This window comes from Rhipicephalus microplus, unplaced genomic scaffold, assembly GCF_043290135.1.
Source record: "Rhipicephalus microplus isolate Deutch F79 unplaced genomic scaffold, USDA_Rmic scaffold_27, whole genome shotgun sequence".
NCBI lineage: Eukaryota > Metazoa > Arthropoda > Arachnida > Ixodida > Ixodidae > Rhipicephalus > Rhipicephalus microplus.
This window is the reverse complement of record NW_027464600.1, coordinates 3,825,627-3,841,680: the sequence shown is the minus strand read 5'-3', so window position 1 is coordinate 3,841,680 and position 16,054 is coordinate 3,825,627. Positions and strand designations below refer to the sequence as shown.

The following is a 16,054-nucleotide window of genomic DNA, read 5'->3' as shown; positions in this document are numbered from 1 at the left end:
TAACAGTGTATTGCACATGTCAAGAAGAGACGCAACGCTGTTGTCCCTAATTTAGCCTCAGACTACCGCCCCCCTCCCACACTCACGCACACAAACAGATGCATGCAGCCTCGCCGCAAGGCGGCGCAGTTTCCAGTGATTGGACGCGCTGCGCGACCGTTAATTATGAGCAAGTTTTGCTGCTACAAAACACGGTAGACAAGAAAACGCGGAACAAGAACACAGGCCACGCTAATCCAGTTCTTCCGCAAACAACTTCGGCATAGATCGATGGCACACAGCAAGCTACCGAACATGGACTGCGAGGACATTGGAGAGGAGGAGAGGGTGATACAAGAGAAGGGACGACCATGTCCTCGGGCGCGAACAGAGGATGAGGCATGTAGCAGAAGCTCCATGTTGGCAGCAGTGGCAGCTGGCAACTGGCGCGCACTGCCGGCCGAATACAGTGTAAATATAACTACGAATAGCAGCAAACGAAAAGGCATAGAACTCGTTTATATATAGCAGAGCTACAGATACCACTACCACCGGAGTGAACAAGTGGAACGAGGGTGGAGTTGCTCAGCGTTGAAGTAGATTACGTAGTACGATGACAACAACGCGGTGCTTGTTTCGACTTCGCTGACGATCTGGAGCCCTGAGCTACCAGAAAGCATAGGGGTCGGTAGTACGTGAAATTCCCCGGGCTTATCTTTCTTATTGATTATCAATGTTCTATGGTTTCGATTTGATGCTTAACTTGTTCAGACATCCACGAGTCGTTCAAACTTATATCGGGAATAGACAGTTTTAGAATAACGTACGCAGGGTTAGCGTTGGTCAGGTACTATGCGCGGTTTTCAGAACTTGACATGGATACCCAAGAGTAGAGTGAATGACTCACGTGACACGGCAACAAATGCTATATGACACAAAGCTTTGCTTACTCTAGTCCAGAACTGCGCAAGTACAACATGTATTCCGGTGCTAAATATTTTAGTAGAGATGAAAAAGGCTTTCGTCTACACTGATTGCAATAATCTAATTTCACTGTTGTTACTGCAATTTTTCATATTCACTAATCCGTGCAGTGCAACGCATACGTGACGTGCCGTTACGCAGAATACCCCGAAGGCCTCACACAAGCTTCACTCAATTTTTTTGTTTTGTTTTGCGCTTTGTTTCATGTCCGACATATGTCTTCCGCGTTGCTTTGCGTTTTTCTTATGAATCACTCTAACCAAGCCTGTTCAACTCCAGAGCAATGCACAATGTAATTGCGTTAGCATCGCTAGAACGCTAACCAAAAACCTCACTATCCGTATGCGTCGACTACAACTAGATGTGCCACATTATTGCTGTTATTTGTTTATTATTTTGTCTGCACAAAAACAAAGCAGACGAATATTTAGAACTGGCCAGCTTACTAGGGGAGTACTCAATTTGTTGTTCTCCCGAAAAGAAACGTCGCCGATAAAGCGCTGGATGCAGTGGCCAAGAATTTCTTGCCTAGGGAACAAAGTTCTGGTACACTACAGCGCAAAAAAATGCACAGAAAACGCGCAGAAAACACAAAGACAACAAGGCCACCAAACACGCATGCATATCTTACCGACGACGTTTCGTCGCAATTTCTTCGGCAGGTCTAGACGCTTGCGAATCCGAAGAAAATTGGCGGTAGTCGTGACCAACAGTCTAAACCCAGTCCGGACCATGATACCAGACTGTACCACACCACACCAAGTTTGACATTCATCTTAAGAGCTTACTTCGCGAAGCCCATCTAGGCGAAGTAACGGTCTTCAGATGCGTGGACGATTTTTCAGTCATTTTAAATGCAGATTCAATTACTGGACTACCGCTACTGGCTACGTCAATCGTAGAAATGTTTGGACAGCCTCTTTCATGCTAAAGTTCAAGTTCGTCTTACAACAGGCCCGCTTCATTCAATATTTTTATCTTCGACACTTTTTTAATCAAGGCGACCCCATCTTCTGGGCTTACAATCGGAGAACCAAAAAAATAATGGCAGCATATCCACGGAGTGAATGATGGAGAGTGGGGCGAAGCATCCGTCCGTCCATTCGTTCTTGCTTCCGTCCATCCATGCGCGCGTCTGTGTGGCCGCCCATGCGTCCATCCGCACGTCCGTGCGTGCGTCTGTTCGTGCGCCCACACGTTCATCTGTGCGTCCGTCCCTGATTTCAACCATGCATCTGCTCCTGCGTCCGTCCATGCGTCCATCCGCCCATGCAGCCATCTGTGCGTCCGTCCATGCATCTGTCTGTGTGTCCACTCGTCCACCAAATCAACACTCCAAGTACCACCTTCTAGCATCTTTTCATCATATATTCCTCATATAGAAGCACCGTCATCCAGTGGACATTCCAAGGACTGAACAAGAGGAGGCACACGCACACTTTCTTACTGCTTGCGCTTCGTGTCTACTTCCCACCTTTAACCACCTCGAGTTCATGGTATGTACTAGTTCACTGTATTCATGCCACTGCGGCCCAACGCTCGCTAAACCTTTTTAAAATCAAGGACGTTACGACCAGCGAGTTTAACGTAGCAACCCTTTATTGTCAGATAATACTGAACGTACAAGTCAATGGCTGCTAAAAGTGAACGAGAGACAGGAGAATTCAGCTTTTAGTTAGCACGCACACTGCGAATTTTTCTTTTTGTTCAACAACGCACAGAATAAATCTCTCGCCTGCACCACCTTCGAGGTCAAAATGTAAGACTTGTTGCACACTACGACTACTACTACGACTACGGGGGACGAGCGGGTGTGCTATAAGGAGCTTCGCCCCTAAAAGAAATAGTAACACAAGGACGCAGTATGAGCCCTTTCTGATCTGAAAAGGTAGCCACGTTAAACTCGGTGGGCATGCGAGAAAAACGCTCTTTCTTAATCGCCGAACGCCAACAGCTCATCATGCGCGAGTAAGATGACTGCCACAGCCGCCATCTTACGGTTGGCATGGCTTTATTCGTAGGCAAGAATTTACATTCCAGCATTTTTTTAAACCTTCTTGGTCCAACCCGATGTAAGTTCTCGACCGGGTATTGTTGGAAAAAAGAAAAGATTGTCTCTAGATGTTCGTTCCACTAAGTAAAAAAAACACAACAATCAAAATGTTATTTACAGAGGTTTTTGAGCTTCTAGTTTCCACTGTTTGACCACATGGGCAAAATAATGGATGTTATCAGATCGAAAGCTGCGGCTCGCTCCCCAAGGAGAAAGGTCCCACGAAAAGAACATGCACAGGACGAGCACGAAGAGCTGTCACAGCTGGACACTTAATCCTCGAACACAAAGAAGGGCGCATGAGAAGGGTGCACAAGTATACAAAGGACGAGCGCAAACTGACAATAATATCCAGGATTTAACGTCCCAAAACTGCGATATGCTTATCAGAAACGCCGCAGTGGAGGGCTCCGGAAGTTCCGACTACCTGGGATTCATTAACCTGCGGCCAAATCTGGGCGCAAAGGCGTGAAGGAATATCGCCTCCACCTATATAAAATGCGGACGCTGCACCAAGGATTACATCTCGCCACCTTCAGGTAATGGCAGTGTTTATGGTTTTTTCCGTAAAGGAGAAAGAGTAAACCCAACGCTCACGCTTTGTTTACCCTTTCCCGTTTTTATCCTACATTCTTTTATATGAACGACTCGGTGTGTAATAGCCAAGTGTGCCGGCTGGGCCATAAAACCCTGTTTTAAGTACACGCATCCCTGTGTATATTAGCGAAAATATCGAAGCGGGCGGACTAGCGCTACTTTTTTGTTGACTTGAAGTAATGATATCCCGTCTCTTCCTACTTGATATTATTTTTATCAGAAGACTATTCTTATGCTGACAAGCACGATACGCGTTCGTAGATATCTCTTGTTAGCCGACAAGAACAAACATTTACGACCCCGAAGCCGTCACCCGACAAAACACCACTACGGCCTTGTATTACACAATCTTCGTGCCATCTCTGAGTTTCTCTTGCTTGTTTTTATTTTTTAGCTTTCTCGTAAACTACCATTCCATATTCTTTTGCACTACTGCTGTGTCAAAACACACCCTGGCAAAAGCATTGAAACGAGACATTCGATGAAGCAGAAGGTAGAAAATCGGGTGAAGTTTTTTTCTATTTGAAAAGAAGGCAGTCAACGTAGGCGAGACGGATGGGAAGGAGGGATTCACATGCTCCACTCCTTATGCAGGTTGTTGCATGCGTGACTGGCTTTGAAAAGCACCAAAGCCCAAATACGAGGCAGGCATGCGTACTGCAGCAGCGTCGCGGTGACAGCTGCGGGTGACGTCGTTCAGGCAAATAGAGAACAACAAGATATAATAATAATGATGTTGTCCGTGAGAGGCAACTACGCTGCGGCGATGAAGGCAGCTTTTCCACCTGTGCCGCATAAGAAGAGGATTTGTTGTTGGCTCGGCTGCTTGGCTTCTCTTCTGTGTGTGTGTGTGTGTGTGTGTGTGTGTGTGCGCGTGTGTGCGTGTGTGTGCGTGCGTGTGTGTGTGTGTGTGTGTGTGTGTGTGTGTTTGTGTGTGTGTGTTTGTGTGTTTGTGATGCTTGTGTTTAAAACCTCATTTCGCGTTCTCCGCTGCAGGTGATGTGCATAGGCATGCATACATACACGACCACGCAATGCGGCTTATGAAAAGAGCCTTACACAACCACGCCACAGTCGCCAGAACAAACTCTGGGTCAAAAAGCAACGCTGTGAGCTCCTGCATGTGTATCAGGTACCGTTGCCAAGCTGCGGGCAGAATCCTACCATCACCTCCACGGTACCGACGTTTCTTCAGAACACCGGTGTTTTATTTATAATGATTATTTTTCGTATAACTGCGTTGCTTCAAATTTGCTACAATATGGCTAAGAGGTTAAATACATGGTGGTTTGTGACTGTGCAGACACAATATTGCAAAAACGATGTTACCATACACTACATGTAAGGGTTTTCATTCTTGTGCTATTGTTCATTTTCGCGTTTTGTCGGCAAATATAGATATGGACGCTCCCAGTCCACCATGGATCTCGAGCTATAAGATCACCTGGGTGTTTTTTATTAAAAACTTAGCTAGTGTCACCAAACAAAATGTTCGAAGCACGCACTGCCTAAATGTCATGATAGAGAAATTGAAATTCACAGCTGGAAACAAACTGACAGATCCCAGCTCGTGATAAACACCATGGTCACACGTTTCAGCTGCACTGGTTTAGCTCCATCTGTATAGAGTGCTTGGGCACCGAGTTTCTTTCTTGTTGATCCTGGTGTGTTTAGGTTCGAAGGCTGCATGGAAACTGCATACGCTAACCTAATAGCGCATTGCATTCGAGCAAACGATCTCGCACTATTAGTTCGCCATTCATTCACTGCTTCTCGCGGTATATTGGTGTCAAAGTTACGAAAATTTACAGCACAAATTTCAACGAAATTGTTGTCACTGGGACCATACGCGTGTTACATAATTAGCAATGCTGCCATTCTCACCGTAGATCATAGCAGTGAAGCCGTATACATCTATATAGAAAAAAGCACTAATAATTTTCTTGTAATACGCAAAACCACAAGTAAGCAATACATTAAAACTAGTAATACCAGCTAGGACGCTTGGCATGACTACAAATGACGAAAAAACCACAAGTTACCGCAATTACAATGGTAAGACTCAACCTATAATATAATTTCTATGGTCAACAATTGTTCCAGACACCTCAAAGCCAGCAGTATTTTCTCCAGCATACATCCAATCATATAGCTGAGTTTGTAGTAATGGTAAACACATAGCTAAGTATGTTAAAAACACCCTGTTACATGCGCATGCCACATTTTTACCGATTACCGATTTCGTATGACTAGTAAACTTTGACACGTTCTCACACGTTGTCACGCAAATGGTATCATGGGCCCCGTCAGCATTCTACTTTGCGGCCTTAAGCCTAGAAGCATGCTCGTAGCCAAAAAAGGTGCCCTACCCCCCCCCCCCCCCCCCACCCTTCTGGAGTTTGTATGATGGGGGTGTTTTCCTGAGAATAAATGAAAATAAGTGGTTTAAGGCCTTTAAAAAATGCGCCCTCACGCCCCGAAGAACATTCCTAACGGCGAGCCTGCCAGTAAGTTTATTCAAAATATTGTGTATGCAGTTCTGGCAAATAAATATAATTTAACTGGTTGAATGAAACCTTCTGACCGACCACGCACAATCAGAGGAGTCAAAATGTTTTCCCTCACCTGGGTGATTCCATGGAGAACTCTGACGTGGAGTGCGACGAGTTCCTGGAAACGGCCGAGGCACCCGAGGCAGTGGCCGTGGCCATGTTTGAGTTCATGTAGCCAATGTGGCATCGCACGTCTTTGGCCGTGGTGAAGACGCTGCGGTTGTTCTTGTCCGGCCGGAAGAGGATGATGTAGACGCGGGGCATGAAAAGCAGCACCAGGGCGACCTCGGCCGAGAAGCTGATGCAGAGGCAGAGCGTGATAACCTTGTGCTTGCTGCCGAAGTAGATGGGCACGAACGCGGCCCATATCACTAGAGTCGTGTACATTGTGAAGCCAATGAACTTGGCCTCGTTGAAATTCTCCGGCACGTTGCGCGTCTTCACGGCGTACACCGTGCACATGGCGATGAGAAAGAAGTCGAAGCCCAGCGGAGAGATTATGCCCAGCGTGGTGGTGTTGCAGATGAGCTTGACGCGGTCCAGTGCCGGGTAGTCGAACATGGAGTCGGGCGGCTCGAGCACCACCATGGCGCCGATGATGGCGCCCTCGACGGAGATGAGAAGCCACGTGATGACCACCTGGGCGGTGGCGCTCATGAACCGGGGCTTCTTGGTGATGATCTTCTTCTTGGAGCCGGCCAGGATTCTGCGAGGTCAGAATTGGTAATACGGTGGAGTTACATAGTTCAGTATTGGTAGTGGCATTAACAAATTGGTTTCCATCTAAAACTTTCAAATATAGCGACTCGATGGTAAGCGGAAGGACCATTTTCTGAGGCCAACAAACCTCTGTTAGTACACCCAGGTCTGTACGCTAAGTCTCCCTGTGTCTGCCCGTTTGAGCAAAACAAGAACACAATAAAATTTCGTTTCTTCTGTACCCTGCAAAACCAATGACAGTCACATGTGTAAATCTTGTGAAGCATCCCAGCAGTCGTGGAGTAAGAAATTTCAAGTAAGTTGTAAATGGCTCAAGAGTGGAGTGCTGCCGACATGCACGGCGGCACAGTATGAAAGCCAGCAATATGTGTGTCATTTGGCCAGAGGCCCTGCGTCTGGCGTCACCCAACCCCCCACCCCCGCTTCAGACGCAATGTCTTTAAATGAGTACGTCAATCCCTTCCCGTCATGGTCATCGGTCCTGTCCCTGAATCATTCAGGAACAGTCAAGACACGTCCTCTCAAATAAAAGTTTCCGTTCTGTAAGTCCTCCTATATACTCCAACAAGCGGCATTCAACATTACCTTTTGTCTTGCAAGCTACTCATAATGAAGTTGCGGGGAATACGGTTTTGTAAACACATGTCAGAACATGTTGGCGCTGATATAGCAAGGAGGTCTTTGAATGTCTGAGCTCTATAGTTACACCATAATAATGACGTCGATAAGCTAATCCAAGAATGTAACCCGACGCAGTTTCTCTTAGAGGAGATCCGCCTTTGTTCAGAGAACACAAGCAGCACCACGATGCTCTTTTTTTGTACACAACTAATATAAGGGGCGCCTAGCACCTACCATTCACAACGAAATGACATATCCTGCAATATAGCCAACCAGTCATGACGGCAGCATATAGGTCGCGGCCACGGCGTGCACGCACAATCAAAAAAGAGTCAGTGCTTGCTGTATCCTCCGATGCATTCACTGGGATTCACTGGTATTGCGGAAAAGACATGCAACAAAAGAAGCTGAACTAAGGCCTAGTGGGTCATGTGGGAAGCCGAAGATGTGAGCACCGCCAACTGAGGAGTCCAGGCAAACCGAAAAAAAAACATGACTGATCCCTGTGTCATTAGAATCGGCATAACACGAAAGTGAAACGTGCATTCACAGATGTAGTTCAACGTTTACTGTGCATTGTTTCGCCCCTGGGATGAAGGAACGTAAATTGTAGTGTCACGTGAAAAAGGGCAAGGAGCTCGAAATTCGCAGCGCACTCCTCAAGTAGCAAGGACGCCCGAAAAACATACACTGGGCAAGCGCAAGTTAACTGTCACATGAAAACCCTTAAAATGATCTGCTAAAACTCAAAGAAGGACGCCGGAACAAGCCCACATGAATACACACGAGGAGTGTTAGCAAAGAAGTGGCGCATGGCACGCTCCTTTCGCAGATGCGGCTTCTAAAGCGAGTGAAGTGACCTTCGTGTTCTCTGTACATTCAGCGCACACTTGCGGTGACAGCAAAAGATGCACAAACCAACCCCGTGATGAGATAAACGCACGCGCGCGAATGGCAGGTCGCAAGGCGCGGGGCGACGACCTTTAAGGCGCGCCCTCCGCCGCCTTCCCGCTATCTCGCTAGTAATAACAAGAACATGTTGAAGCCACCAAGCGCTGAGGCGCGCCAATGGTAAACGGCGTATACAAGTAGCTCCCCGTTAGTACGCTGAATAACGTACCTCTGTGGCCGAGTCGATACGTTCACCGCGCTACAGAACAAGTGGTCGTAGGTTCGACTCCTAGTGACGAAGCTGCTTCTCTAGTTTTTTTTTATTTTGCAACAATTGTTGTATAGACCCTTCCACTGTTTACAAACACAGGCCTTTGATTACATCCCGTTCTGTCTAGCGATGTGCCTTGATATCATCGGTAGACAACAAGGGCTTTAGAAAATAGGCCACTGAATTTCTACAGTTTTCTTCCCTTATTTGGCAAAATATATTCAAATAATTGTTGTTTTGAGCTACATTAAAGTTAATAAAGATTACCCTGTACATTGCGCACGTTCCTTTTGTGTGAAAAACAAAACAAAGGCTTTCCTATTCCTTGAAAAATACTTGAAAACATGCTTTCAGTTTCGACGTTAGGAGCTGGTAAATATGGTGACCGGAAATATTTTGGGGTACAATGCTTGTAACTTTGAAACACTATATTTTACGGCGTCGTATCTGTGACAGATAGCCGTTGCGGTGGTGGACACCGGAATAAAACACTCTCGTGTTGCCTGTTTCATCACGGACACCTTTTTTTTAGGGGCGAAGCTTATTAGTGCCGAGCAATGTTCCCTGTCCACCGGCGTGATACGCTAAGCACATACCCGCTCTAGACTGGGTATGTGCCACAGGGGATGCGAGATGGCGATACTGTGTTCACTAGATGGACGCACAGACGGACGCACGGACGGACGGTGAGACAGACTAGCAGACGGACGGATGGACGCATGAACGGACGGACAGATGGACGCACAGACAGACAAGCAGACGCATGGACGGACGCACAGATGGTCGCGCGGATGGACGGAAGCAAGAACGAACGGACGGACACGCTAAATGCCACTTCGCCCCCACTCATCACCATTCACTCCGTAAATATGCTGCGATTTTTATTTCGTTTTTTTTTATCAAATCGAACAATAGCGTCCACGGATACCAGCGGTGGCAGCGGCGCCAGGCCTGTGCAGAGCGCACAGAACGGTCACAGTGAAAGTTGGAAGAGCTGCATTTCCAAAACCCGTTGTAAAATTCCTTGGGGGTTACCAATACAAGTATACATATGCTTAAAAGGCACCCACAACTCCATAAATCATAAATTTTGTGAAGTTCGGATGCACCCATAACGGCATTCTTTGTCATTCTGCGAGAAGCGAAGTAACCTCTACGCAAGTGAAAGGCATCGCGTGCCCTTTGCTCATGCGGTGACTGATGACGATAAATTTTGGCTGAGCCCTTTGTAATAGGTTGGAAGCATTCAACGACCCATTTGTGACGCGATTCGCATTAGGTGACGTGTGCTTAGAGAATTCTCATTGTGTAACACCTGGTGGTTATTTCGCATTTACAACCCACCATATTGCACATGTTGACACGGTTCCTTCCCAACATGACACCTGCATAGCGTCTTCTTGCAAAGGAGTTTCAAGCACGGGCATGTATCTGTGATGCAATACTAGGCTGCCATGGAGAGGACCAAGGGTCGAACATCGTTCTATCAAGAGTATTTTTTTCTTATTTGAGTTTTTTTTCTTTTTGTTTCGAGCAAAAGAGGTTACAGACACCGACGGTGGCAACGGTGGACAGCAACGGTGCCACGGAAGGCCCTTAATATCATATAACAGCTTTCACACAGTGGGTGAAATGCCTCGTCCGATTCGGACGTGACGTTTCAGTCCCTGACGCAACCTGACTAGAGATTACGCTTTCTATTCTTCCTACCGATAATAGCATACCTTCGAAGTTGTTAGCAGCACGCCCCATGATCTGCAACAAGTGCTATCAAGCAAGAGGATACAGACAGAGCTCAAAGCTACCTTGGGCGCCAACTACAGGAGCCGTGAGATTTCGTATGGCAGCAAGGGACGCATTTGTGAGGCGTGAAACACGTTTAAGTTTGCTCTGTACCCCATTCTCAGTACCAGAACACCGACGGCAAATAAACATGTCCGTCTGAAATGAGAGACCGCGGGTTCTTACACACTGTCGGTGTCCTTGTGTCCCAGATTGGTCATTGCGATTGCCACCAGGCCATATGCGGCTGTATAGGTGAAAGTCGGCTGCACCTAACACCCCCACTTTGCCAGAGGAGCTTAGAAAGACGTCTTTCAGCAGATGTTCTTGTACCAAGAGTGTAACAGGGCTCGCCAGTTGCGCGGAGTGCGTCCTGCTCATTTCGATTATACATCTCGAGTACGTTTCTGGCACGAGGTGCTTTATAGTACTTCTCAACGAACTGCGCCGCGCCTCGCGGTGAAGTGCAGCTGGCTCGGTGCCTGTAACCGAGTGGCCTTGACGAAGAGTGTAGGCCTGGCGACACTCGTTCAGTGTGTCTCAGAGCAGGCGACTCAGGAGTATTCGTATCTGCACAAAGGAATGCACTCATACCACTCATACAGTCCACAAACACTCAATGCGAGTGCCGAGAACGGGGAAGCCTTGAATCCTCACCACTCGCCAGATCACCAGTACACTGTTCTCGGGAACCGCGTGCGTGCGAATGATGTACTCATGGTGGCTCAATGATTCAGCAATTTTAGACGACCCGATGTAGCACCTCTTGAGTTCAGAACCCAGATTTTGCCCGTTTCACGAGCTGAAACATTGCTCATTTTAGCAGGTCCATTTCGGCTTCAATTTCTATTAGCTAACGGTCAAAAACAGCCTTAGACAGCTAATATGTAAGCCTACCTCCACTTTCTTGAATGTTGCACTGCGCTCGTTTCAGTCCCTTCGCTTCGCCTCTAGGACGAAGCGAAGTCGTAATCGTCACCTCCCAGGCGACCACCACGAGCCTGAGCCACGATGTCTTCACAGCCAGCACTCAACCTCCGTTAAAATACTGTCATCATCACCACAGGCTGTAGTAAACGTTGCGTTAATGTACGCCGAAAACAACTAAGTACTTGCGCGTTTAAACTTATAAGGATGTAATACCAAGGTATCACACATCATTGATCTATGAGACAACGTACCTTGCGATCCGGTTGGTCTTGGTGACGAGCGCCGCGTATATCATGGCGAAGCTGAGACCGGGGAGCAGGCGTGTGATGAAGCATGTGAGTGCGCTGGGCTTGGCCAGCAGGGCGAACGTGGTTCCATGGCAGAGGAACATGCCGATCAGTATGATGTAGGACAGTTCGCGCGTCGAGCTCTTCACCACGGGCGTGTCGTTGTGACGGATGAAGATGATCATGGCAGCCAGCGTGGCCATCAGGCCAAGGATGGCTATGCTCATGGCCGCCAACGACTGGCTGTCAGTCCAGTGGATGTATTCCTCGGGAATACGAACACAACCTGGAGAAAAGTGTGTAGTTTCTAAATGAAAGAGCGCTATTTACAGTAGATTACGAGTCTTCGCAGATATACGAAACGGAAGCATCATCATCATCATCAACATCATAGCCATTATATTTAGCCTGTTTATCAGCCTATATTTCGATTCACTATATGATGGGGGCCTCTGGCAATGATCTTCAGTTTACTCTATCCTGAGCAAGTCGATTCTTGTGAACTCTTTAATTGTACTTCCCGCCAGATGGGCGACATGCAAATACCGCGATAACAACACTAAATGTGTCAGAGTCATGAATGTTCACTCATCGTCACTCAGCGCCTGAGGCGTGGCCTATAAGAGCTCGCCGGACACGTCAAGATGCTCTCGATGTCTCATGGACAGGAACGCGCCGTTGAGCACGAAATACAACAACGTCTACGCAGCAGACCCCATTCATACTTCACTAAAAAAGCCATGCATACCAATCAATCGAATGAATGTTGCCACTGGAGTTTGATATTTGTGTCACCGTTCCTTTAAACAAACGCTGCTCTTTTTTTGCGCGACATTCTCAGAATAATCTCACTTCGTGCTTTGTATAGTTTGATGAAATTACTTGCCCTTGCGTGTAAAGTTTCGCTGCCTTAAATTAAAATTACTATTTTTTTCTATAGAGCGTTAGAAGCAAAGTGTCTCACCCGTGAGGTTCTCATTAGGCCACCAGCCCCTTTTGCAGTCCAGGCAGGTGTACTCGTCTTTGAGGTACTGGTTCTCTTTGCAGGCCACGCAGTTCCAGCAACACTTCATCGTTTCCGAGTGAATACTCTGCAAGAATATAGCCGTATAAGTGAAAATTGCAGAAAGATGAAGTAGTTGGAGAGTGCATGTGCGCATAAGCGTGCACATGTCTACCCGTAAAGGGGCGGGGGTGAAAGCTCGTCGCAGCACCCTCCGCTACCAGAATATAAGGCGTGAAAAGCGATACGTCAAAGTACGGGTCAGACTCTACGCCCTCCTTTTTGCCATGCCCGTGGGCCCCCCTGTGTGTGTGTGTGCATGTGGGTGCGTGTGTCTGTGTGTGTGTGTGTATGTATGTGTGTGTTTGCGTGTGTGTGCGCATTCTGAACAAGCTAAGCATATGCACCACACTGTCGGGTACACTTCAAGATTTTAAAGAATCTTAGAAGGAGATGCAAGTGCTTCCCATAAAGAATACTGCTTCTTTAGAAACATTAAAAGGGGGTTTTAAAGAAGAAGAGATGCCATTTTATGTGACGCTTTGCATTAGCGAAACTTGAAAGACACGCGAACGTAATTGAAGAAAGAGCTGTTTGGAAACGCTACAAAGTGTAATTAGTAGCAGTCTCGCAATCACGGCCTTGCCGGATCCCAGGGCGGGTCTGCCATTGGTGCACCATCTTTGAAGTAAGGCTTGAGACTTAGGTTAACGAGGTTGTTAATGGCGAATTCCGGCGCACAAGAGCGGTCATGGACAAGCACTTTTGACTCGTGATTGCCCCCGCCAAAAAAACACACAAACACACAAAACTGGATTAGATGGAAGTACTCCAATTAAGTGGCGCTTTCTTTCAAAACGACCTGTTCTCCGAAGCCCTTGAAAGAGACCGTTAAAAACTCCTGTCCAGGAGTCTGCTGTTGAAGCCGCTACTCGCCTGTCCCGTTCATTACGCTGTGAATTTATGCGTTAAGCATGCCATCTCTGCCATGCTACTTTATACGTCAAATATAGCGCCGTTTTCAACAAACCTTTTTGCCCTTTTCGACTGTACTTATTTCGAGTCTCTTGGTATCCCCATCAAGCAGTTGAAAGTGCGACTGTCGAGTGTGTAAATGCAGCATATGCAATGACAAGTAGCAGCTATGATGTGGTATAAAAAAAGAAAGTAAAAACGTCATCGGGAGTCGAACCCGCGACCTGTGGGTCCGCGGCAACCGATGCCAAGCACACTGTCCGCTGCGCCGTTGTCACTTTTTAGAGCGAAGGCTGTTATGAGATCACAACGCGGGTCACGTGCGCGCCATAGTTGTCCGCAGCCACTGCCCCCGGTGTCCGTAATCACTATCGCACGAAAGAAGAAAAAAACAGTAAGTAAGAACACTTAATGAACACAGTGGGATTCGAACCCGAATCCCATGTGTGCCAGCTCAGTATTATACCACTGAGCCACGCAGTTGCTTGGAACGCTCCTGCTAGCTTGCCTTAGGCAGGATTGATGTCGGGAAAATCATCGCGTTAATATGAGTAATAAAGTGTTTTAGAACAGCAGAGGAACAACGTGGCGTCATACAATGCGAATTGCGTAACTAGTGGGTAGTCCAATTCTCCCAGCCATAACAAAAGCTTGTTTTTGTTCTTGTCGCCCTTAACTTGTGGCTCATATTCACTGTGGGGGATCGACCAATAATTGAGCGGTCTTATAAAGTATTATTCAATTTTAGAGTAACGAAACTTACAGATTCTTGATCACTTATTACCTGTGGTGCATACCCACTTCAGGCCTAATAATTCATCGTCGTCAGCTACAGCATGAAAATATAGCACAAAGTTCCTTGCGAGTGCGTAGCGGATACCACGCTTCTGAGAAGAAGGACGCAGGATTGCATAGTGAATGCCGTGCTACACAACTAGACTGGTCACTTTCTGATTACACCCAAACATTTTTGGCCGAGTTCTTGGCTATTATATTAGCACAACGTTAACTTCCTTTACCTATTACTCCTGTGGCTATAGTTACAGATTCATTGCCGTTGTGTTCGGCAGTAACTGCTTCAACAGATTCAGATATTCTAAGATTGTTGCGATTACTTTTTTCTCATCATTTACGACACCTGCGATTAATTTGGGTACCGGGACACAAAGGAATTGTACTCAATGAAGTTGCGGACTCTCTGGCGAAAGCTTCTCTGACAGGTCGAGTTCTCTGCCTCCTTCCTGTTACGGCGTTTGTTGCTGCGGCAAGGTTCAGAATGTATGCATTCTCTGTGTTTACTCGAAGTCTCGATTCATCAGCGGACTTTCTGTACCTACAGTTCTCTTGGAGCAAGAAATAGTGTGCAGCAAGACGAGCTTACCAGAATGCGTTGCATAATTCCAAATATAAATTTTTACATGCACAGGGCGGGTTCGGCAATCTCCACTTTTTGCTCCTATTGCAACGAACTCGACACTATCGAACACATCTTGTTGAGCTGCCAACGTTTTTCCTCACACAGAAAACGCAGTATAGAAATTATATTGCGGCAACATGTTCTACCGGTTACGTCGGCCGTTCTGTTATCATTTGGGGCCTTTGCGCTGGGACACTCGGACAGGAATATTTTCAAAGCTGTCAAAAAATTTATATGCGACTCGAATAGATTTGGTAGGTGTATCAACTACTAACAATTATTTAGTCAGCCTTCCTAGTCAAAAGAGCTTCAGGCTCTGGGAGATTAAACAAAATAGTGCAACTTAAAATTACAATTATTTATACTTAACGTTACATTAAAAATTATCTTAAAATTATCTTAGCTCTTACTAAATAACAATCATAAATTCGGTATGTATGATCCGCCCGACTCATGGCCGATCACCCGGAGTGCACGTGCCAATGATCCAAGGACCATCATCATCATCTTCATCGTTGTTACTACACAGAAATTATAAATATTTATGGTGCTGAGGGTACCGAGCAAGCGTGCTTGTAGCAGTTACCCAAAGAGTGTTCAGAAAACACTCTGAAAGACCGAGCTTTCGCTATGACTATGCTGCTCGTTTCGCGCAGGGCTGGTGGGTTTTTTTAAGGTTCAAGGTGTGCGACCTTGGCTCAGATGCCACTGTGCCATAGTCAAGTGCCTTAAACATTAAAAACACATTTTTTTTTAAATCTGCCATAGTCCTCTTAGCATTCTTGGTAAAATGCAGTAATGCGTAATGACCGCAGCATCAGCGATGAGTTCGCGTCTTTTTAAGTGTCTGTGCAGTTTTGTCAATGCCAAACACACCCCCAGGTGACGATATTACTTCTAGCGTCGGTGTCACTCATAGTGCACGTCCATACCAAAAAAAAATGGCAGAACCCCATACAGTAGGAATCGATGATATGCGAAGCACGAATGAG

At 46.6% G+C, this 16,054-nt stretch overlaps 1 protein-coding gene across 1 annotated transcript in view; it reads right to left on the bottom strand.

The window, feature by feature from the left end:
• The window catches only part of LOC142786655 (metabotropic glutamate receptor 5-like), a 36,022-nt gene that overhangs the window by 1,845 nt on the left and 18,123 nt on the right, over window positions 1-16,054 (bottom strand). The window contains exons 5-7 of the mRNA XM_075884286.1: window positions 12,632-12,758; window positions 11,632-11,953; window positions 6,239-6,871 (exon numbers count right to left, since the gene is read on the bottom strand). Of these exons, the coding sequence (XP_075740401.1) occupies window positions 6,239-6,871; window positions 11,632-11,953; window positions 12,632-12,758 (1,082 nt within the window). The remainder of the gene's footprint in view (window positions 1-6,238; window positions 6,872-11,631; window positions 11,954-12,631; window positions 12,759-16,054) is intronic.